General features: G+C 44.5%; 1 protein-coding gene across 43 annotated transcripts in view; it reads right to left on the bottom strand.

The window, feature by feature from the left end:
* Positions 1-25,727, bottom strand: part of LOC101391440 (uncharacterized) — a 43,727-nt gene that overhangs the window by 6,976 nt on the left and 11,024 nt on the right. For 13 of the 43 annotated variants that reach the window (XM_087420934.1, XM_087420935.1, XM_087420937.1 and 10 more), the window contains 6 exons: positions 25,291-25,488; positions 23,321-23,609; positions 14,143-23,015; positions 12,705-12,776; positions 10,043-10,277; positions 7,360-7,486 (listed from right to left, as the gene is read on the bottom strand). In XM_087420934.1, coding sequence (XP_087277060.1) covers positions 7,360-7,486; positions 10,043-10,075 — 160 coding nt within the window. In that variant the 5' untranslated portion in view covers positions 10,076-10,277; positions 12,705-12,776; positions 14,143-23,015; positions 23,321-23,609; positions 25,291-25,488. The other 30 variants (XM_087420959.1, XM_087420961.1, XM_087420962.1 and 27 more) reach the window with 26 other exon arrangements.

Here is a 25,727-nt window from a genome sequence, read left to right as displayed (position 1 = left end):
AGGATGGTAGAGGAAACCAGCCTCTGCCACCAACAAGAAACAATTAGACAGCTATCTATGAACAAAATTGGCCCCTGGAGTACTCAAGAGCCCAATTAAGATACCAAAGCAACACAGTGGAACATAAAAAGGAGAATAACCACTCAGCAAGGCTTGCAGGGAACATCGACTTAGTGAAGACATCTGAAGACGATCAGGAACTAAGAAGAAGGACAGGGGCTGTGTGTATCAGCCATAAGGCAAATGCCATCACGGTCACCAACAGCCTGTTCTGCAGAGGACCCCAGCAGCCTTTGCTGCAGACAACCTCCACAGCCCCTGCTACAGCTGCTGAACCCACAGTGTGCACAGCAGAGGAGGCCAAGTGTTTACAGGTGTGGACCCCAGCTGCCTGACCTGCAGAAACACTGGCAGCCTTCACACTAAGGTAACCAATAGCTATCGCCACGGGACACCTGCCACAGGATAATATGCTGACTGACCCCCCCACAAAAGGAGCTATTCCTCTGTTCTGGGACCAGGACTGCCACCCCTCTCAACATTGCACACATCCCAGACACCAGAGCCACAACTGCCCCAGGGTTGCCCATAATCCATAAACTGATTGCATGGCTGTCACCCAAGCACCTGTACCTCAGACACCAGAGCCACAGCTGCTGTGGGCTGGCCAGCTCCTCAGACCCCAGAGACTCTGTCTCTCTGTGTTCAACTATGCTCAGGTCACAGGCTCCATCACCACTCAGGGTGTGACTGCATCTTACACAATGCCACTGCAGGCTATTCAGCATCTGGGACCTCATAACTACTACTCCTCCATGTCTGTTTGCACCCTAGAACCCAGATCCCTACCCGCACCACAGGTGCCTGCACATCAGACACCAGTGCCACCACCACCACCATGAAGGCACCCAAGAGCCAGAGTTGGCAGCCAGAGGGAACCTCTCAGTCAAAATATTTCCTGTGGGGAGAAAGAGATCAGGAGGTCGCCATCAGCACTCTCCACTGCTAACGACACCCACAGCCTTAGCTGTTGAGGACCCCTGCAATCTTTGCTGATGCTGACCTCAGGTGACAGAGCTGCACAGACACTAGGCCACCGGGCCTTCTTGCAGTAGGAATCACCACAGCCCACCAAGATGGCACACTCACACCCACACGCAGATGAAGAGCTTCCCCACCAAAACCTTTCTGTAAAGTTTGGAAGAAGTGACTACTCCATGAAATGTATAGACATCAACACAAGGCTATCAGAAGTACAAAAATCAAGAAAACATGACACCCCCAAAGGAACACAATAAGCTATCAGTCATTCCAAAGAAATACAGATCTATGAACTATCAGACAAAGAATTCAAAATAATTGCTTTAAGGAAGCTCAGCGAGTTACAAGAAAACAATTCGACAAAAAAGGAAAACGATATGCAAACAAAATGAGATTTTCAACAGAGATAGAAAATATAAAAAAGAACCAAACAGAAACAACAGTGCAGAAAACTATAATGAATGAAAAAATGCAAGAGAGAGCATCAATAACCAACCTGATCAGTCAAAAGAATGAATCTGTAACTGAAGGTAGGTCGTCTGAAATCATCCAGTGAAAGAATAAAGACCAAAGAACTAAAGAGTGAAGAAAGCTACATGAATTATGGGACATGATGAAACAAAACAATGTTTGCATTATGGGAGCCTGAGAAGAAGAAAGAGAAGATGGGGCAGAAAGCTTATTGAAAGAAATCATAGATGAACACTTCTCAAGTCTGGGGTGAGAAGTGGACATCCAGGTATATGATGCTCATAAGTCCCCCCAAAAAGTCAATCCAAAGAGAACTTCACCAAGACACATAACAAAACTCACTTATGAAAAGTGTTAAGAGAAAAGAAACGCATCTTATATAAGGGAACCCTCATAAGGATACGAGCTGTTTTCTTAGTTGAAATACTGCATACCAGGAAAGAGAAGGATGATGTTCTACAAACTGAAAGAAAAAAACTGCAAACCAAGAATACTTTACCAGCAAAGCTGCCCTTCAGAAACGAAGGAGAGAAAAAGACATTCCCAGACAAAGTGAAGCTGAGGGAGTTCATCACCACTTGACCTACCCTATAAGAAATGCTAGAGAGTTCTTCAAGCTGAAATGAAAGCACACTAATTATTAACTCGAAAATACAAAACACACTGGTAATGGTAAGTATACAGTCATATTCATAACACTCTAATAGTGTGTTAAACACTCAACTCTAGAATAAAGAATAAAAGATAAAGAGTATGAAAAATAGCTATGGCCACAATAATTTGCTGATGGTTATACAATATAAAAAGAAGTAAACTGTGACATCAAAAACATAAAACGTATGTGGGGGCAGAGTAAATAGTCGAGTTTTTGTATGTGATTGAAGCTGTTATCAGCTTAAAATAGAATGCTCTAAAATGTTTTATATAAGCCTTACAGTAACCACAAAGCAAAAACCTATGGTAGATAGAAAAAAGAGAAAGAGCAAGGAAAGAAAGCAAACCACCACAGGCAATCACAAAGGAAGACAGCAAGAGAGGAAGAAAGGAACCAAGGAACTACAAAACAGCCAGACAATATTTAACAAAATGGCAATAGTAGGTCCTAAGAAATTTTTCCAATTAAAAAAAAAAAAAACACAGTGGCTAACGGAAAAACAAAAAAAGATCCGACTATACAATGCCTACAATACAGTAACGTCAACTTTCAGTACACACACAGCTGAAAGTGAAGGGTTTGAAAAAGATATTCCACGCAAATCAAAACCAAAGAGCAGAGGTAACTATACTTATATGAGATAAAATAGACTTTAAGTCAAAAGCTATCACGAGAGACAAGGTCATAACATAAAGATAAAGGAGTCAATTCATCAAGAGGATGTAACAATTGTATGTATATATGCATCACATATCAGAGCATCTAAATTAAGTATTAGGCAAATACAAACAGATCAGAAGGCAGAAAAGACAGCAATGGACTACTCAGAGGGAACTTTGATATCTCCCTTTCAAGGATGGGTGGATATCCAGACAAGATTAATAAGGATATATTTGAACTGAACAACACTTTAGTCCAAATGGATCTGACATATACAGAACATTCCATCCTACTACAGCGGAAGACACATTCTTCTCAAGGTCACACAGAATCTGTTCTCTAGGACAGATCATATGTTATATCAAACAAGTCTTAACAAATTTCAGAAGACTGAAATCATATTAAGTACCATTTCCTAACATAATGCATAGAACTAGAAATCAGTAACAGCATGAAAGCTGAAAAATTCACAAATATGTGTACATTAAACAACACACTTGACAAATCAATCAGTCAGAGGAAAAGTCAAAAGGAAAATCAAAAAATATCTTGAGACAAACGAAAATGAACACAAAACATATAGAACGTGCAAAAGCAGTTCTAAGAAGAAACTTTAGAGCGATAAATGGTGGTGTTAAAAGAAAAGAAAGATCTCAAATCACCAACTCAACACTTCAAGGAACCAGACAAAGAACAAACCAAGAACAAAGTTAGCAGGACAAAGAACAAAACAAAGATCACAGAAATAAATTAAAAAAGAAACTATAAAAGCAATAAAAAGATCAACAATACTAAGAGCTAATTTTTGGAAAGATAAGCAAAATAGACAATGTTTAGCTAGACTAACTTAGAATAGTGAGAAAAATCAAATAAATTAACTCAGAAATAAAAGGAGGAATTATAACCACCAGCACAGAAACAAAAAAAGATCATAAGACTACTATGAATTGTTATATGCCAACAAATTACATAACCAAGAAGAAACAAATTTGTAGAAACGTACAACCTACCAACACTGAATCATAAAGAAACAGAAAATCTGAATGGACCAATAACAAGGAAACTAAATCAGTAATCAAAAACCTCCCAACGAAGAAAAGGTCATGAACAGATATATTCACTGATGAACTGTATCAACATTTTAAGAAGGAGTAACATCAATTTCTCTCAAACTCTTCCAAAAATTGAAGACAAAGGAACATTTCCAAACTCATTTTAGGAGGCCAGCATTACCTGGTACCAAAGCCACACAAGGAAATTACAAGAAAAGAAAATTACAGGCCAAAATCCCTGATGACCATAGATGTAAAAAACCTCAACAAAATACTAGGAAACCAAATTCAACAGCCCATGAAAGGAATCACCAACTGTGACCAAGTGGGATAAATCCTTGAGATGCAAGGATGTTCATCACAAGCAAATCAATAAACGTGCTATACCACATTAACAGAATGAAGGCAAAATATCATATGATCATCTCAAGAGATGCAGAAAAAGCATTTGACAAGATTCAGAATCCTTTCATAATAAAACTTCTCAAAAAATCAGGTGTAGAAGGAATGTACCTCAATATCACAAAGGCCATATATACATTATAAGCCCACAGCTACCAGCGTATTCAACAATGAAAAGGTAAAAGCTCTTCCTCTAAGATTAGGAACAAAAGAAGGGTACCCGCCCTCGCCACTGCTATTTAAAATAGTACTGGAAGTCCTAGCCAGAGCAATAAGGGAAGAAAAACAAATGAAAGGTATCTGAATCAGAAAAAAAGAGGTAAAACTGTCTGTATTTGCAGATGACATGACTTTATATAAAGAAAACCATAACACCTCCACTAAAGAACAGTCAGAACAAATAAATGAACTCAGTAAATTTGCAGAACATAAAATCAATACACAAAAATCAATTGCAACTTTACACTAACAATAGAATATCTCAATAAGAAATTAAGAAATGAATTCCCTTTAAAACAGCATGAAAAACAATAAAATACTTAAGAATAAGTTTAACCATGGAGGCAAAAGACCTGTACACTGAAAAGTATAAGACACTGAAGAAAGAAACAGAAGACACAAATAAATGGAAAGATATTCCATGTTTTTGGATTGGAAGAATTATGATTGTAAAAATACCTCTACTACCCCAAGCAAGCTACAGACTCAATGCAATCTCTACCAAAATTCCAATGGCATTTTTTTTTTTTGGTGAGGAAGATCAGTCCTGAGCTAACATCCATGCCAATCCTCCTTTTTTGCTGAGGAAGACTGGCCCTGAGCTAACATGTATTGCCAATCCTCCTCCTTTTTTTTCCCCTTTTTCTCCCCAAAGCCCCAGTAGATAGTTGTATGTTATAGGTGAACATCCTGCTAGTTGCTGTATGTGGGACGCTGCCTCAGCAACCTGGGCCACCAGTAGTGGAGCACATGCACTTAACCACTAAGCTACGGGGCCAGGCCCCCGAGACCCTACCTTACACCACTCACAAAACTTGACTTGAAATGGATAAAAGACTTAAATGTAACCCATGAAAATGTAAAACTCTTTGAAAACAACAGAGAAAAAGATTTGACATTGATTTTCGCAACAACTTTTTCGATATGACACCAAAAGCACAGGCAACAGAGGCAAAAATAAACAAGGCAGGCTATGTTATAAACCAATGTTACTGCAATAAACAAAAAATTAAAAAAAAATAAAAATAAAAATAAAATAAAATGCATTTCCTATTAAAAAAAAAGGCAGGCTATATCAAACTAAAATGCTTCTGCATAACAAAGGAAGCAATCAACAAAATGAAAAAGGAGAAAATATTTGCAAATGTTGTATCTCATGAGGGGTTAATATCTAAAATATATAAAGTACTCATACAACTCAATAGCAACAGACAAATTTGATTAAAAATGGGCAAAGAGGGGCCGGCCCGGTGGCTTAGTGGTTAAGTGCGCGCGCTCTGCTACTGGCGGCCCGGGGTTCAGATCCTGGGCTCGCACCGACGCACTGCTTCTCCGGCCCCGCTGAGGCCGCATCCCACATACAGCAACTAGAGGGATGTGCAGCTATGACATACAACTATCTACTGGGGCTTTGGGGGAAAAAATAAATAAATAAAATTATAAAAAAAAAAAATGGGCAAAGGACCTGAGTAGACATTTTATCAAAGAAGATCCACAAATAGCCAGCAAGTATATGAAAAAATGCTCTTCCTCACTAACCATCGGGAAAATACAAATCAAAACCACAGTGAGATATCACCTCCTAGCTGATAAAATTGCTACCATCAAAGAGAGCAGAGATAACAAGCGTGGATGAGGGTGTCGATGGAAGGGAGCCCTTGTTCACTGTGGTTGGAATGTAAATAATAAATAAAAATCATAGAAACAGAGACTGGAATGCCAGGAGCTGAGGCACGTGGGAAATGGGGAGACGTTGGTCAAAAGGTACAACCATGCAGTTATAAGATTAGTAAGTTCTGAGGATGTAATCTACAGCATGGTGACTATAGTTAATAATACTCTACCGTATACTTGAAATTTACTGAAAGTAGATCTTAAGCATTCTTAACACAAAAATAACATAATAAGGTAACTGTATGAGGTGATGGATGTTTAATTAACTTCACTGTGGCAATTATTTCACACCGTATACATATATCAAATCATCACGTTGTACGTTTTAACATATAGTCGGCCTCCGTATGGAGGATTCCGCATCCGTGAATTCAACCAACCACAGATCAAAAACATTTGAAAAAAGAAAATTTCAGAAAGTTTCAAAAAGCAAACCTTAAATTTGCCAGGCACCGAGCACCACGGTGAATCCACACAACTGAAGTGATGTGTAGGCAACTATTTACACAGCATTTACATTTTACTAGGTATTATCAGTAATCTAGAGATGATTTAAAGTATACAGGAGGCTGTGCAAACATTATATGCAAAGATTATGCCGTTTTATAAAACAGACTTGAGCATCCTTAGGTTTTGGTATCCAGGAGGGGGGTCCTGGAACCAACACCCCCACGAATACCACGGGATGAATGCATATAATTTTATATTCAGACAACCCTGAAAAAACAAAAAGAAAACAGATCTAAACACTACAAACCATACAGAAGGGCAGGGAAAAGTAGCCCATGCTTCAGGTAAGCAGTGACCATGACAATGCCTGCACGCCTGGCACAAGCAGGCATGAGGAAATGTCAGGAAAAACAAGGGATCAAAACCTAGGACACAGAAGTGATTGGATCTGGACACAGTTACCCAGAGAGGCGGGCAAGCACAGTGGAATCCATTAAGCTCACCGCAACACCACCAACCTGGAATCCCTTCCTAAGAGGGTTCCATACAACAGGTTATCAGGGCTGCAGAGGAGAGGAGAGGGCAGGGCAAACACCCCAGCCCTAGCAACACAGCAGCGACCCAGGAAACTGGGGAAGCAAGCAGTGTCCATGGTCCACATGAAACGACTGAGAATGGCTGTGGAGGGGCAATAGAGCCTAGTCCAGATCACTGGTGAGGCTGTGAGAGTCTTACCCAGTGAGGATATGAGTGCAAAGTTCTCCAACATCACATCCAGGTACAGGCATCTTTGAGCCTCATCAAGGAGCCTCCATTCCTTCCGGGAAAAGTACACGGCAACATCGTGAAAGGTCACACTGTCCTGTTATGATTGGGACAGATGAAACCATCAACACTGTTTCTTTGAGATCCCATAATCCATCTCCCTACACTTCTACTCCACACTCATCCTCCTCCAGAGTTTCCCACCTCAGAGGAATTCCAGGCCTAGATGCCACTGATGCCCATCTTATCCTGAGGGTCCCTTTATTCACTGTGTTCAGTCCTGAGAAACATCAGGCAGCGGGAGCACAGAGATGTCATCCAAGCTCTGGTCCTAGCCTGTAGGGTCCCACCCATCCTGTAAATCAATTCCCCTGGAGTCTCCAGATTTGGACTCCAGGACACAGCCAAATGTGGGCCCGTGCTTCCCCCTTCAGTCTCCAACACCATGTCCTCTCGATGTGCACATCATTCTGTAGATTGTACCTCTCTCAATTCTTCAGTGCCCACAGTTGCACTCTCACAGCTCTGTATTTAAGGAAATCCCCAAATGCTGCTCTGAAGGCCTCCTCTATCCCTCTGATCCTTGCTTCAATATTAGCCACTCAGAAGCTCATGTGAACTACAGATGCCCATGACCTACTTCCACTTCTGTGCTGCGCTTGCTGTCTCCTCAGAGACCACAATCCTCCTCTCTCCACTCAACCTTCCTTAAAACTCCAGCCCTGATGGTCTCTGTGCCAGGCACAGTGACTCTCACAAATGACCACATTTGCCCAACACCTCATCCACCATCAACGCTGAACACCCCAGACCCCAGTGAAGCTCATCACAAAATTCTCGTGAAGCTGTACATTAGTGAACGAGCAGGAGCCCTGGCCTCAGTGTCATCTTGTCTCAGTTACTCCTCTGCCTCCACAGCCATCTCAGGTCCACTCATCCCACAGACGCCTTAGTCACCTGCCAGACCATGCTCTCTCCCATATGGTCACCATGACCACTTCTCCCCATCACCTGGGTTTGTGGGCACCTCTGTACCTCATTAGGTGGACAGCAAGAAAGCCACTCATCATGCATCCTCCTCTTTCTGACCAGCTAATAGCATCGCCAGGACGACCTGCGTTCCCCCACCTAAATGGGATGCACAGCTCCCTCCTGGTCCCACAATAGACAACACTTTTCAATGTCTCCATCCTGAACCCCTCCTCAGATTTCCAGACCTGTGTCCAGCTGCCCATCTGATGCCTCCACTCACTGTTCTCTGAAATACCTCAGGTTCTTAACAGCGCCAAAAAAACCTTGTGATATTCCCAAGGAAAATTAATCTGTCACTAACTTCCACATCCCAGTTGGAGCTTCCATCCCTTCAGCTGCTAGGACCAGTGACATGCAGTCATCCCTGACTCTTCCCTTCCTCTCTCTCACCTACAACGCTTCTCTAAAAAATAGACAGAGTGTCTAACTTTTTGTTCACCTCTATGGCCACTACTCTGCTCCATCAACATTCATATGGGTTGCAGCAATTGTGTCCTCCTGGGCTCCCTGCCTCCTCCCTTAACCTCAAAGTCTAGTCTCCATCGTCCAGCCAGATGGAGCCTGTTAAATCTGGGTAAGACCAACTCCTTCCTCTTATCCAAACCTCCCATTACCTCCCAAACAGAGGCCCAACTTCTCAGGCAGCCACATTACAGGCCTTTTGCTTGACTGCCAACTCTTTGTTCTTAATAGAAAGAATAGTGACCTGCTGTCATATCTCCAAGTATTTGCACACACTGGTATCCGTTCCTGGGATAACCTTTCTCACTTGTTTACACAAGCTTTCAGAAATGGGAACACCTCCACGTTACCCTTGGCCTCACTCTGGACTCTGGGCTTATGGGTATCCCCAGTGTCCCTACTCCCCAAAGCCAAAAATACAGCAAAGGAAGAGACTCAATCACCAAAATACCTGACACGTGGTGTCAGGACCACTGAGGAATTGGAACACTCTCTCTTTCCCTGTGTAGGTTCCACAAATGCTTTTTCTATTACCAGATCCTGTGGGAAAAGACAGGCAACCATGGCGGGGTTCCATGTGGACAGGCCTCCCCTGTATCCCCACTCAGCCCTGGAACTTGGTCACCTCGGGTTCACTTACTAACTAACCTCTGTTTCAGTCCTCAGAGCTGCCTCTTACCAGCTCTGCGACCTTGGACACGGACTCAACCCCCTGTACTTCACTGCCCTCATCACCCCCACTCCAGTCTTTTCTCTCACTGAGCAACGTTTCGTGAACTTTTTAAGCTCTAACGCACACTGCGTCCCTCTTGCATTCACAACCCTCCAACGCTCCCAAGGCCCTCGGATTGAAGTACCAGCCCTTCAGCCTCCAGTCCAGATGACACACCTTCTCACACTCTGTTCACTCCACACAGAACAGGGACACCAGGTCCCCGACTCCTCCCGCTCAGTCGCCCTCCACGCCTCTTCCCCGCGGGCCCTCCCCTGGGACCCTCTCCCACACCCGTCACCCCGGCTCTCAGAAACAGGCCCCACGAGCGCCTCCCCGTCCCGGACACCGGGGCCTGGGCTGCAGGCCCGTGAGCGGCGCCCGCACTCGGGGCTCTAGGGCTGGGCTGGGCTGAGGGCGGGGAGGAAGCGGAGCACGAGCACTGACCTGAGCCGGCTCCCTCCGCGCGGCCGCCGCCATCGGACTCGGGGCGGGGCGGGGCCGGGAGCGGCGGGAAAGGAGGGGACCCGGGCACGGCGGTCCCTGTTCCGGCCCTAGCGCGGGTCCCACGGTTGGCGTCGCCGAGCCTCAGACCAGCCCTGCACCGCGGGGACAGCGCCACCTCCCGCGCCTCCGCGGTCCTGTCACCTCAGCCCCGACCCAGCGCTCCGGTGCTCCCCACCTGTGGGAACACGGGAGCAGAAAGTGACACCCAGAAAGCGGAGGCCGGAAGTCCCGCCCTGACTGCACCACCTCCCGCAGAAACGCCTTCTCCCTCACTTCATTGGCTGCCGGACGCTGCCAGAGGTCGCACAGCCTTCTGGGTAGTGCATCTCCCATAACCCACAGCGATCCACACAAAACGCTAGGTGTCGAAAGTCCAGGAGAAAAGGGGAAGCCACACTGCGAGGGGCGCTGGGAAATGGCAGCTCTATTCCAAAGGCTGAGGAGGGCCTCTGCTTCTTAAAGGGGCCGTAGTCAGATGTTTGAGGACTGTCTGCAACTTATTGCCCAAGGGTTTGGTGACATTTTTTCAGACTCTGTGAAACTCACCATGTTCCCAGAGTCTACAAATATCCTTCAAGATGTCGTCCAACCCGTCAATCCAAACGTACATACCAGGGCATACATTTAGACACATAACGGAGCCACTGGAAACTACAGCTGATAAACAGTATCGTACTGTCATTCTGAGTAGCTCTGATCAAGACAAAAGAAATACTCTGGATAGTGGGATAGTGTCATGACAAGGAAGACACAGGATGGATGTTGGGCCCCCTTGATGCAGGAGTACACAGATGTATCTCTTGACAGTGATTCTCACAGAAAACTTGTCTCCTGCCTGTGAAACTGAGGGTGAAGGGGTTAAAATTTCCCTGGATTAGGGTGAAACCATGCCTTGTACCCACAAGGTTGATGTGGGAACCAAAATAACCAGTTTCTCTGAGCTTGCCTGGCAGAACAGCAAGAACAGCAGGAGGACAGCTCATCAGAGAGCAGCTTGCTGACAGGCCCCGCCTGACTAAGCATCTCACAGAAGCACTGGGCGCTACAATGACAGTTGCAAACTTGAGCCACATGCTCCCCCTCTCCTACCTAAAACACCAAATAATAAACCTTGCTTGGAGCTCTTCCAGGAGTTTGAGATTACAGCATTAGCTGCCCGTTCTCCTTGCTCAGCGCTTTGTAATAAAACTCCCACTTTCTTCCACTACACCTGGTGTCAGAGATTACCTTGCTGTGTGACAGGTGAGTGAACTCACTTCAGGTTTGCTAACACCTGTATAGTTAAGTATTGTGTCTAGTTCATGCAGTAACACTTTTACCTACTTAATGTGTCTTACTCCATATCGTACCATATTCAATTCCTTTTGGCATCTGACATCCATCTCAAAAAGAGAACAACAAAATAAATGCTATTTTGGTATGGGACAGTGGCTGCAGTATTTTTGCAATCTTCCATCATTATTTATCCCCTCATACTTGCTCTTGTTTCATCTACCCCATGCACATTAGTATATTATTTCACTTATAATCCCAGACATCATGTATTTTAATGCATAATCTCTTCAGAACATGCTTCTAAAATCTAAGAGTTCTCTCATAAACCCAATAATTTTCCCACTCAACATCTTAAGATTTAAAATTATGATAAATGTGTTATCAGAGCTGAATTTTCTCAGTTGTAGTACCTGTTCTTTAGGGCAGATTGATTGCAATCTGGATACAAACTATATCTTTAGGCAATTTTAAGTGTGTCTTATTTCTCTATATGTACCCACCTGCATGGGTAGACTAGAGCCAAGTAGGTGGGAGGCACTGCAGCCTGCAGACAGTGAGGGGCCCACTGCTTCTGCCAGTCAGTGGAAGTTTGTTGTGACCTTCCTGGGGACCTAGGTGGCTATGGAGCCCTGTGGCCTGTGGTCCCTCTGTGCTTCTGATTCAACCCACTCTTCACTGCTGCTGGGGAAGGAGTGGGTGGCATCATGTACGAGTCAGGCTCTGAGATCCAACTGCTGAGGCTTATCACCTCGGTTTGTCCCCAGCAGCCTTCTGACCCTGGAAGAGTTGTATGATCTCTTTGTACCTCGAGATGTGAGTTAGCCTAAGTTAAACACAGCTGATTTCGCAAATGTACACTATCTCAGTGGCTTAGCACAGGATGAGTTTTCTTCTCACTCATAGTCATGTCCATGTGTGGCAGCAGGAAGCTCTGCACCACACAGTGATTCAGGGACTAAGATGCCTTCTATTGTCAACATGTGGCTTTAAGGCCTCCCTGGCATCACGGAGCTGACCAACAGGAAACCAGAGGGAAGTGGAGGAGTCTCACCACTTCCACACAGGTGACTTCCAGTCCCATTCTCTTGACAAGAATTAGTCATTTGGTCACCCCTGTAGGAAATGAGGTTGAGCTGTGTGCCCACGAGAAGAGCAAATTATTGTATTCATAAACATCTTCCCCACTGGGGCTTTCTGCAAAGGTGACGGTCACTGTCAGAAATGTTCTACCTGCTTTCCCTACGCCCACCAACTGCAGTATATATTCCCAGTCCTTGTGAAACTTGGAGCATTTAAGATACTACTCTAATTTTTACTCTATACTAACCTTTGGGATAAATCATCTTTATAAATATCCTCCCGTGTTGATATTCATGGATTTTCCATCTTGAACTCCAACCTGAAATATAGCAATAAAGCAAATCACTGCCTTTTCCCCTGTATTTCTTGAAAATAAACTTCTGTGTTGGGAGTTAGAAAATGGCACAAAAGTACAGCCCCTCTCCACTCGATATCTCAATGATTTCTAAACACAGCAGAGAAGCGCCAAGAATACAGCCTATACACAGAGGCAGGAACAGACAGGGAGATAGGAGAATATGTTAAAAATAAGCAATTAGTATGTGAAAAATGGTGGAATCAGAGGGAAACTGAGAAAGGCATTCTGGATTCAAGGCCATCATTTTGAGCCTACATTCATGTGAAAGATTATACTTTGTCTCACTGCCTTGGTTCTCCAATGCAAGTTAACATGAAATTTAGTGCCATTTTAATCTGCTTAAAACGGACAATTTATGGCAGTGTACTAATGAGAAAGAGGAATGCTCACAAAATAATTTTAATGTAAATGCTCCTACGGCTCACAAAGAGTTAGATCTCCAGCGTTTATGTAGGGTCTGTGAAATCACATGGTCATTTACTGGACGTTGGAAAATGTTCCTGGAAACCATCTTCTGTGCTCTTCACTTCCTCTAACACCTAAGTTCATATCTGGTCTGTGAAGCTCACCTTTAGAGGAAAAGTGATTTTCCATCTAATTGACAGCTTTTCTTAGCCAAAAACCAGTAGTAGATTTTCCTTAAGTGAACTTAAGAAGAAGAATTTGCCATTCAAAAGTAAAATATCTCTTTGACTTGTTATGACGGTAAACACCTAGACCTTAGAGCAGATGCCATGACAGATACAGACAGATAATAAGTGGAGATGGGAAAATGAACGGTCCTTTTGGCATTGAGGCTGATGATCCCTCAACTTTCATCTGGGATCTTAGAATACAGTATCCCTACAACATCCTAAAATGTCGTCACACTTCTATAAGAATCGTTTCTACAAAGATTTCTTTTGCCTAATTCACCATAACTCAAATGGAAACATACCTTTTGAGAGGTTTTTGCCACCAGTCTCTAGGGCTCTTTCCCTTCCTCCACAAAGATGACCCCACGCACCTTAGTCCTACAAAGCTATAGTCCTCAGGGAGGAGAAGCCACCACAAGAAGGATTAGAGGAAAAATTGAAGGATGTTGTTGAAATGGGAAGACAAGCTTCAGAAACAGCACAGTGGAGCTGCTCACTTCCTTGGAAACATGGAACAGAAGTTCAGACATAATTACTTAGGAGGTTCCCTGGAAACTCAGAGTGGCAGAAGATGAGAAAGAATAGGTTCTCATAATCCGCACAACCACATCCGAGTATAAATCTCTGTGAGCAGAATCTAGTCATTGACACTCTTTACGAGAGAAGTCTATGGCTGTGTCACAAAACGTCACCTGAGATGACTGAGGCCTCTTCCGTCTCTGGACAAGTGGTAAAAACTGCCCTGGTTGTAGAAGAGGCAACAGGTTTCAACAGTTGTTACAACTGCCAGGCATGGTCAGGGTGCTTCTGTGCAATAATGACGAGAGACAAACATAAGACCTTTCCTTCAGAAGATAATTAGACCAAAAAGAATCCGCATTCAACATTCCTGACATTGTGTCACATATAATCAAGTGCTGAGTTGTGTCTTTAAAGATTTTATTTATTTTATTTTTTGCCCCCAAAGCCCCAGTAGATAGTTGTATGTCATAGCTGCACACCCTTCTAGTTGCTGTATGTGGGACTCGGCCCCAGGATGGACAGAGAAGTGGTGCCTCGATGCGCACCCGGGATCCGAACCCGGGCCGCCAGCATCGCAGCGCGCGCACTTAACCACCAAGCCACAGGGCCGGCCCTGAGTTGTGTCTTTAATAGCAGCAGTGATAGGAACCTAGTAACACCAGAGGCTAAAACACCTGTCTCCGACATGAATGGTCACGATGATACACTAAGGTTCAGGGCACGAAAAAATGATGCTCTGGATTCTGAAAAAAATAGACATCTTTATATTTAAGACAGACAAACATGTTAAGTAATTTATAAATAAAAAAGAAAGATATACCTATGGTATATGTTTAAACATTTGTTCAGTCATTTGATGATTAAAATGAGGCTCCTGGGAGAGAACACTGATAGCACCATGTCAGAGGTAATCCTTGACTAGGACTTGAAGTACAGGCAAGGAATAAAAGAAAGGAAAAACTGCTAGGAAAATATTCTAAGGAAATATTTTTAGATATGCTCAGACATCCTTTCCTCAGTATTCATCCACAATGTTATCTGAAGTAATAAACTTTTAGAAAAATTGTAAATGATCAAGAATAGCTTACTAGTTAGTCAAAGCCCTAGATGTGCATAAAACCGAGACATTTAAACTGGCATTTCGAGGTCTTCGGCAGCTAAACAGAACATACTGTGATTGTCTTTCCTCTCAAAGAGTGGTTACTTGGCTCAGTATGTGATGACCTCGTCTGCAAGTGTTGCCATGGTTCACGAGCCACACTGGTATTCGATTGTAACCAGGGGATTTCATATTTCTCGGGTATTTAAAGTTGTTAGGTAGCCTCATTACAGAAACTGAAAAGTGTGCCGCTTTTCCCTATTTTCCACAATGGTTTCAAAATGAAGGACTTTTACAAATCTCACCTAATAAATCATTGAATATAAAGCACTGTGTTTTATTCCAGCAATACAAGGACTTTTCTTTCCTATTTTAAATATTGAAAGTGCAATAATGAGTGTCATCATATTGACAGTTTAAAGAATATAAATCACACAATCTTTTATTTATTTTTTTGTTTGCTGAGGAAGATTCACCCTGAGCTAACATCCGCTACCAATCTTCCTCTTTTTGTACGTGAGCCACTGCAGCATGGCCACTGATAGAGTGGTGTAGGTCGGTGCCTGGGAACTGAACCAGGGCCACCGAAACAAAGCTTACTGAACTTAAACACCAGGCCACTGGGGGTGACCCTGACATAATCTTATCAATAGATATTCTTTGTTTTTTCTTTAGATCAGGACATCTCAACCTCAGTCCTAGTGACATTTTGGACAAAATAATTCTGTGTGTTTGGGTGTCCTGTGCAGTATAGAATGTTTGGCCCCACCCTTGTCCTCTACCCACAAGATGACAGCAACCAACTCCTGCCATGCCTCAGATTACAACAACCAAAACTGTCTCCAGACACCGTTAAATATCCCATGGGGTGGGTGTCCAAAATGGCCACTGGTGGAGAACCACTTCTTAGAAAATTATTGCAGCTCCTGGAAGGACTCTTTAGGCCTCTCTGATGACGCTCAAGGTGTTCTCTCAGTTCTGGATACCCTCACTTCCACTCTGGCTCCCTAGTCCCGCAAGCAACCAGAACTCAGCTCCAACATTTCTTCCCAGGGAAGCTGCAACATTCTCAGCCCTTTCACTAGTCTGGGCGCCTGAAGATTCACTCACCTCTGTCCCCAAAGCACAGAGACCATATATCTGTGTGAGCACTGTTCTTAACATTAAATGCTTTTATTCTTTTTCATTAGTCCCACACTATTCACTATGGCAGCTACTAGCCACATGTAACTATATGTTTAAATTCATTAAAATTAAACAAAAGGGAAGATTCAGTTCCTCAGTCATCCTAGCCCCTATTCATGTGCTCAGTAGCCACCTGTGGCTGGTGGCACATCTGCTGGACAGCCCACATATAGAATATGTCCACCACTGTAGACAGTTACATTGAACAGCACTGCACTGGATCATGAAGTCCTGCCTCTTCGCATCAACCTAGCAGCAAGTACGAGGCTTCCCGATAGGTACTTCCCAGATGTTTAGAAGATGAATCAATGAGTGATTGTGCCAACTAGCTCTCTTCCATTTATATTTTTTGTAAAAACGTGTTTCTTCATTTTCATCATCTACTTTTCCAGAGAAATCAGACTTTCCTCAACAAGCATACAACCCATTTAGGACTCTTCTTGTGGGTAACCTTCTGCATCATAATTCAGGGGAAGAGGGACTATACATCTCCTTCACCATTTGCTCATCATTTATTCACTCAACAATTATTTACTAAGCATCTATAAGCTACATACCACTCCTGGTGTTCAAAACATAAGGGTCAATAAAAAGAAAAAAACCCTGTCCAGTAGGAGGAGACAGAGGACCCCACACGCATATGCTAAACACACCGTGGACCAGCTACCGAGCAGTAAGTGCTGTGGAAAGCCAGGAAGCAGCGATGGAGAACTGCAAGTGATGGGTGAAGGAAGATTAATGCAAATCTAAGTGGGTGTTCAAGAAGGGTCTACTCTGAATGTGACAGTTGTTGAAGCTAATAATCCATAATCAATCTATAAATCAAAACTGGGGTGAGTTTATTAGGAGCCAAGCCTAAGGACCACGTACCCCAGGAGAGTACCTTCACAAAGGGAGGAAGCACTCCAAAGAAGCGTCGTGTACAGAGTGGTAACATACCACCTTGGAGCAAAGCCCATACATCACATGACAGAAATGTCCCTTTTACAACGGTCACGAGACTGTTCAGTGGGTCACTGGTCACAAGGTGAACACAGCAGGTCAGTAATTAATCCTTAGCTCCTGGGAAGAGATGCTTATCCTTAAAGAAAGGCCGATATGGGGGGAAGCCAAATCCCTATCTTGATTTTTATTTATTTATTTTTTGTGAGGAAGATCAGACCTGAGCTAACATCCATGCTATTCCTCCTCTTTTTTCTTTTTGCTGAGGAAGACCAGCTCTGAGCTAACATCTATAGCCAATCCTCGTCCTTTTTTTTTTTTCCCCAAAGCCCCAGTAGACAGCTGTATGTCACAGTTGCACATCCTTCTAGTTGTTGTATGTGGGACGTGGCCCCAGCATGGCTGGAGAAGCGGTGCATCAGTGCGCGCCCAGCATCCGAACCCGGGCCGCCAGCAGCGGAGCGCACACCTAACCGCTAAGCCACGGGGCTGGCCCCAAATCCCTATTTTTAAAGGCACATTCTTGGCTTTGGGACATTGTTAACGTGAAAGCAGATGTACAATGCATGCTCAATAGGCCACATCAGGCCTTTCTGGAAACACAAGGGTAGGCTGAATTAGTTTTAATCCCAATGGCTTCCTCATATACTCCAATAAACCCTATTGCTTGTCGTTTATTCACCACAGTTGAAGGAAAAGAAGGAGAAAATCAGTCATGCTTGTGCTCATCAGGGGAACACAATTCTGGGACAAAATTCCACCACGTGTGGGGGGGTTACCCATACCACCAATTCTCTGACAAGAGCTGGGTGTCCTAGGATTCAACTCAATTCTGACTCTAGCTACCTGGAGGTAGCGTCAGATCCCACAGGTTAAGGGTTCAGTCCCATCAGACTGCCCCCCACTTCAGATGCCAATTGCAAGGAGTGGGTCCCCAGGTCACCCACAACTTCTGTCCGACTTGGCTACAAACTGGAGGTTCCCCTAACCTCCTAGCTCACAGAACTCAGGCAAACACTTACGTCTACCACTTTATTAATGGAGGTGATAAAGGATATAGATGGAGAGAGGCATCGGGCAAGGTCTGGGAAAGGGGCAAGGAGCTTCCATGCCCTCTCTGAGTGTGAGTGGGCCACTCGCCCGGAATCTGCATGTTCACCAACACGGAAGGTCTCCAACTCCTGTCCTTTTGGGTTTTTGTGGTGGCTTCAATGCACAGGCATAATTGGTCAAATCATTGGCCACTGCTGATTGGACTCAATCCTCTCCCCTCCTGGAATTCAGGGGGTGGTAGAATGAAAGTTCCAACCCTCTCATCACATGGTTGGCTGCACTGCCAAGAGCCCCCATCCTAGGTGCTTTCCAAAAGTCACTTCATTCACACAACAAAAGACACCTTCATGGCTCTCATCACCGGAAGTGCCAAGGGTTTTAGGAGCTCTGTGCCAGAAAGGGGACAAAGACCAAATATACTTATTGCAAATCATAACACCACAGAGGCACTCACAGGCTTTTTGTCATAAGCCCTAGTCTACACTCCACATAGGTGCATCTCACAGAGAATTTGTCCCTACCAGCCCTCCAGCTTCTATTCCACATTATGTGGGCTCAGGCAGTCTTACTGGTTCCCACCTAGGAGGTCCAACTAACATTGCCTGAAGGGCAGATTGACCTGCATTCTGTTTACAATACTCAGAAGAGGAAACATCACCCAGTCACATACAATTTCCATTCTCATAATACCATCAGAAGCAACCACTTCACACGAAGCCTGTTCACACACAGCACTTCTCCCGCAAACTTTTACCTTAATTCCATCAACCCTCACATTCCTAACTGTAGCCTCCATTAGGAGGTCATCACAGGGTTTGGTTTCACAGCACTAGGTAGGGCAAGTCTTTCCCAGGCAGACATAATAACCATTCACATCAGACATTCAGGTAACGTAGAGGCAACTTCTCTACATCCTGGAGAACTCTCTTCTCCACCTTTCTCACCGCCAACCATTTTACCCACTTTGGTTCCCCAGCAAGGGGTCGAGCCAAGGGACCCTGGCCTTTTGTCAATCTTTAACTTGATTCATCTGCCTAACCACTGCCCCATGTGATTGCTGGTCAGGTTTTGTTAGCGCACCAGGTCCGTTTTTGCCCGCTGCCCAGAAAGCCAATCACGGAGACAAGATTGCAGAGAGAGAGAGTACAACAAGATTGCAGAGAGAGGGTTTAATCACAAGGAAGCCCAGTGAGGAAAACGGGAGAACAAGTCTCAACTGAAAACAGGGACTCAGGGGTATTTATGCAGAAGGGGCAAAGTGGTCTGAAAAATGATTGGAGGTGAGGAGGGATGAGGTAACTGATGATCTGTGCAAGCATAGTCAGCCTTCATGCCTCTTTGTAGGACACATGTTCACAGAATGGCAGCATTAGCATGCCCTGAGGGTGGAGTTCCAACCTCTTGCCATCAAAAGGGCCCAGTTGATGGGCTGGTAGTCTCTATCCAGGCTGAAGTGGACAAAGGGTTCAGTTTCTGAAAAAAAATAGCTCAAACACCCATTACCATGGTAACCCAGGCGCCAGGGAGATGTCATCTATAGCAACCTAGTGGGAGTCAGATAGCACATTGCCCAAACAGCACAGTTAACAATGAGTAAGTTTATCATGCAGATTTAAGTCTTCATTTTCCATTCTGATAAGTTTCTAAGTAAGGCCATCTCCCGCACCCCCCCTCCTGGTATAGGGAAGAAGATACCTTTACCAGTGGAGATTTTCTTTACAAATGTAAAGATCTCTCATAAAGGGTAACTAGAACTAAGAATGGGCTTAGCACGACCCACCCAGGTACTCGGAGATATCTATAGTAATGGCCTTTTCTGAGGGCAGGCCTCCCATCCCAAACTCCTTTAGTCAGTTAGTGGGGGTCAAAACGTCATTCAGGCAGAGACACATTTTGAGTTCGCATATTCCAATCCCCCATAGTTACTAGCTGCTTAATCATCAATAGCTGTTTGCCGGTTACAGTTTCTCAGAGTAATCTCTGCTTTCCAGCTTCTTAAATTCCTCCAAACTGGGATAAATAGAGCAGACTTGTTTGGGGCCATTTAATGTTGGGAGCCAGCAGGGGGACCCTTTGGCCCACCCAACCTTTGGTAGTGTTGTATTAAAACCTTTGTTTCAACCCCATCAATGTCTGCTGTATTCAACCCATTTCTTAATAACCATCTAAAGATTTCCGCCTGCTAGCACAAGTTCCCTAATTTTCCACTTCTATTTCCTCTTTGTTTTGCTCCTATCAGTATTTCTTCTATTCATCTCATTTCTTAATACCCATTTAAAAATTTCTACCTACACTGGAAAAGTCCCTTTGGCCTCTTCCCATTCTCTCGTTAATTAACCTAATGTTTTTATTAGCATCTGCAAGACCCTTGCGGGAAAGCTGAGAGCGCACTTCCATAAGGTCTCTTTGGTTTTCAAAAACAAGGTTAAATGGGGTGCCCACGTGAAATGGGCCCCCTCAACCACAGCATTTACCATGATCCGGGTAACGGGCACATTCGGTGGGTGAATGTCCTGGTCATCCTGAAGCCAGTTCCCCATGGCTTGCATACGAAGCCCACCAGCTGCTTCATCTGGGTGCTCCACTTGGCATTCAGAAGGTAGATGGACAGTCCCCCTTATCAGGGTAAGCAGACCTTACAGCTGCCTTTATCCAGTCCACCAGGCAGGCTGTTCCCTGGGAGTAACCTCCTGTGTGTCGGGATCACGTACAGCCATCTGTGATTGTTCCACAGCGCGCTGTGGGTCCCACATCAAACCAAACACGCTCTTCCACTCGGCAGCTTCACAACCAAAGACACAGCGGCCAAGTGAGTCACTCCCAATCCATTTCTATAAAGGTTCCTCAGGAAGCTGATGGTTCTGATCCACAAAATGGAACAACAACTCCACACTACACCCCTGGTTTCAACAGTTTCCTGGTTTTGCCTCCATGTTTACTACCTTCTTGGAGACCAGAGGTCTTAGAGATACTTTTCTTGTCCTTGCATAATTTTTCCTTTGGGGAGTGGCTTTTGAGGCCAGTGGCCAAAGCTGAGACTCACTGAAATCTGATTTTGGTCCAGCATAAAGGTCCGACCCACCACTCTCTTCTACTTTTAGTTTAGCTGTTACAGATAACAGTAACCAAGGGTTTCAATATTTTGCCTTTTCCTTATTAGTCTGCGCTTCCTTATCCAGCCAGGGAACCAGCTGCCAGGAGTTGGATCTGTCTCTGAATTCCATTGGCAACATTTACATTTAGTAACTGACTGCAGCCCAGCCGCTGCTCCAAACCATGGGTGACCCTGTGGCCCCCCCCAGGAATCGAGGCTTCCTCATCTCCTGCCCTTTCACCCTTTCTCTCCCCAAACCACATGGTTTCATGAGCTAGGGCTGTTTTAGCCAATCCCACTTCACTGACACCAACTACATTCTGCCCTCAACAATTCCAACGTGGGGAGGGTTCCCACACCAACAAGCAAGTCTCTCACACTAGCTGGGTGTCCTACAACTCAACTCCATTCTGACACTATGTACCTGGAGATGGCATCAGATCCTACAGGTTAAGGGCTCGGTCCCTTGAAGCCGCTCCTCGCCACTTCAGACACCAGTCACAAGCCCAAGCTTATTACCTGAGCTTCGGACCAAATGACTATAAATCAGAGGTTCCAAAGAGCCCCTCTTTGAGTTCGATTAATTTGCTAGCGGGGCTGAGAATTCAAAGAAACACTTCACTTACCACATCACCAGTTTACTATAAACGACAGAACTCGGGAGCAGCCAGATAGAAGAGATGCACAGGGTGAGGTATGGGGAAAGGGCGCAGAGCTTACATGTTCTCCAGGAGCTCACTGCTCTCACCAACCTCCAAGTGTTCACCAACCTGGAAGCTCCCCGCACCCCATCCTTTGGGTTTTATGGAGGCTTCATTGCACAGGAATGATTAATAAATCACTGGCCATTAGCAACAGAGTCAACCTCCAGCCCTGCTCCTACCCCCAGGTTAGGGTGGGGGTGGGTGGGACTGAACTGTGCAACTCTCTGATGGCAAGGTTGGTTCTCCTAGCAACCAGCCCCACCCTTAGGTGGCATCCAAAGTCACCTCATTAACATAACAAGAGACTCCTTTATCGCGCTCTTCAAAGGCAATTCCAAGGGTTCTGGGAGCTCTTTGCCACAAAGCAGAATGAAGACCAAATACCAATTTCTTATAAAACACAATATCACAAGGGGGAAGAGCAGTCCAAGCAGATAGTCCAGCAATTTTCACAGCCCAGAGTCAGTGGAGTTTGCCTAGAGCTCACAGGGAACAACAGTGTCCACGCCAGCGCGGTCAGAGAGGCTGAAGCCGTGAGCAGAGCAGTAACGGAGGGCTGGCTGTACACAGCTTTACAGGTCATCGCACAACTGTGGCTTCCCCTCTGAGCCAGACCCGCTAGAGTTTTCAGCAAAGGCCTGGCACCATCTTATACGTGAACAGGATCCTTCTGACGGCTTTACTGGTTGAAGACTGAAGAAGGGTAAGGGCAGAAATGGAAACCGGCTGGGAGCCCACTGACTAGGGCGCTTGGGTGGGCAGAGGATAATCAGTGGTCCGCTTCTGCACAGACTTTGAAGGCAGAGTCAACTGGAATGACGGGATGCATGTACAGAACCATGAGAGAAGTCAAGGACGACTCCAGATACCTTCTGACCTGAGCGACTGCAAGGACACACATACCGTCTGTGGGGACCACATGATGCAGCTTTGACAAGGGTCCGGCAAACAGCCTGAATTCCAAACCTGCAGGCATACAATCTGAGTTGTAATCAATGTTTACGTTTTCTTCGGAGAGGAGAGCAGGGATTCAACACTCTACAGAAGCTCCTAGCGGAAAGCTAAGAAAGAAGAAGCTCCTGTTTGCGGGAGCACTAAGAGAGGAGGACACCACTCTGAAGTCTTCCACTGGCCTCCACCCTTTGCTATACTGAAAGGAGCTGCAGATCCAGACCCGAAAGGACCATGAGTTAGATGGAAACTGACACAAACAAGGCCAACACTCAGGTCCTGATAAGAAAATGTCTCAGAAAGATTTGGAAAACACTCACTCAGCTGGGAAATGACTTTGTATCTCCAACAGCCAACACGGTCCTGCTCCCAGGCTCCTTCTTGGGGAAGGGCAGTGTCCTGAGGAAGCAGATCTCCAGCAGATAAAAGCAGGAATGAGAAACCAGGCTTCCCTTGCAACTGTGACACACCAGAATGAAAGAGCGCCCGGGAATTGCTCTGGGGCTCTCATCTTTCCTTGAACTAACAGGGGCTTCCTGCGCACAAGTAACCACTTCCCTGGTGCTCCCCGCGTGTCAACCAGCCATTTTATACAGATGAGACAGATTTCTAAAACAACAGTATCAAGAACGTTAAATATTAGCTTGTTCAATCTTCACCACTCTGCAGGTTGAGCCCTGCTATGTTTCCAAATTTGTATTTTTCTTTTTTTAATGATGAGAAACCTGGAGATCAGAGATACTGAAACCATTCATCTCAGGTTCCACATCTGATGAAGAGTCAGTGCCAGAACGGCCAACCAAAAACAACCAGAGATGCCGTTCGTTTTGAGTGCTGTTAACAAACAAAAACTCCACCGAATAAATTTAAAGATCTAATTGGCTTCACTGAAGGATTCCTGAATCCGGCAACATCTCAACTAATAAACAGAAAGGTGCTCCAGGAGTTGTATGAATGGACGCTATTTATAGGCAGAAACTGGGCGGGACCAGACAGTTATTACCAAAAGAAAAGAAAGGACTCTTCCAGGCAAGGTCACCTTTCTTTGGGGGAAGGGCGCTGGGGTCTAACCAGACAGATTACCTCAATTTCTGAAGTGATCAGTTTAAAGTCACATTCCTGGGAGGGGGTGAAATTGCAATTATGTCTTGGTTTGCTATCCTGGCGGCAAGTGACTACCGTGGGCCTGTTGTTTCTTTTCTGGTTTTTTTTGGTGTGTGTATGAGGAAGACTGGCCCTGAGCTAACATCTGTGCCAGTCTTCCTCTACTTTGTATGTGGGTCACCATCACAGCACGGCTTGATGAGTGGTGTATAGGTCTGCACCTAGGATCCGAACCTGTGAACTCTGGGCCACTAAAGCGAAGTGCGTGAACTTAACCACTACATTAGCAGGCCAGCCCCTGTTGTTTCTTTTTTTAACAGTGTAAACTAGGCACAAAACACTTGACACACTGGTCTATTTCATTTCCCAACAGCTCTGGGAGGTCAGCATCATCCTTACTCCCTGTTCACAGAGCTGGACAAGGAGACATGGGAAGCCTGGCCCTGCCTGATATCACACTGTCACACCAGTGGACTTGAGCTAGTCTGAAGGCTCTGGGAAAATTCCCTAAAAATATATTTTTAGGTCTGGAATGAATATTCTTCAGCGATTTACTAAATGTCAAGTGCTGGAAAGAGCATTTCAAAGAAAGAAAAGTGCATGTGAAGGGCAGGTACTGGGGAGGAGTGTGAGCATTCAGGAAACTGAGATAAAGGGCAGAGAAAGAATGGAGGATACTTCATGTCAAGATGCTGAACTGAGCAGATACAATAATTTGGGGAAACATTAACTTAGCTGACCCATAAACCAAATGCAGTAAATTTATAAATTTGATTTCTTTAGAAATTAAATGTTAGTCTTTTATACAGACTATAATACTGTGGCAACATTTTTTTCCATGGTGGTAAAATCAGCGAGATGTACTTCCATTTTAAAATTATCAAATCAGTGTAATTTGTTCAAAAAGTCATCCTCGTAGGGATATTATCGGAACTGTCAAAAATATAATTTATAAACATCACATACATACTTTAAAGTATGCAAAAGTTCTGAGGGTCTCCTGTTTCTTATCTGGTAACCTACAAATCAAGGTCACTGTTAAAAATTACACTTTTTCAATTTTTCCTTGAAAAACAGCTTTGAGCAAGATTGTATTTAGCAATGGAAAGAGCCTACCCCTTCAAAATCATTAGAAGTCTAATATTCATCTTTCCTTTAAGCTAGGTTAAGACAATTCATTTCTCACCTTTTCAAGTGTCTTTTTCAAAAGATTTTTGTTGGGGCCCGTCCAGTGGTGTAGTGATTAAGTTCACGTGTTCCACTTCAGCAGGCCAGAGTTTGCAGGTTCTGATCGTAGATGCGGAACTACTCACCGCTCATCAAGCCATGCTGAGGCGGCGTCCCATATAGAAGAGCTACAACGATATACAACTATGTACTGGGGCTTTGGGGAGAGAAGAGAAAAAGAGGAAGATTGGCAACAGATGTTAGCACAGTGGCAATCTTCCTCAAACAAACAAAAGAATAAAGTACATTTATAAAAAAAGATTTGTTGCTGCTGTTGTTTTGTTTTTAACCCTTAGTCTGTAAAGTTTCATTAATCTTCACATCCTTTTCAGGACAGGTCTACCAGATTTTTCCACCGATGTTTTTGCATCTCTTGGCTCAATCAAAAGATGGAGT

This window comes from Ceratotherium simum, chromosome 33 (assembly GCF_057802395.1).
Source record: "Ceratotherium simum simum isolate JZ-2026a chromosome 33, ASM5780239v1, whole genome shotgun sequence".
NCBI classification, from domain to species: Eukaryota; Metazoa; Chordata; class Mammalia; order Perissodactyla; family Rhinocerotidae; genus Ceratotherium; species Ceratotherium simum.
Note: the sequence above shows the minus strand (reverse complement) of the source record. Positions and strands in the feature narration are given on the sequence as shown.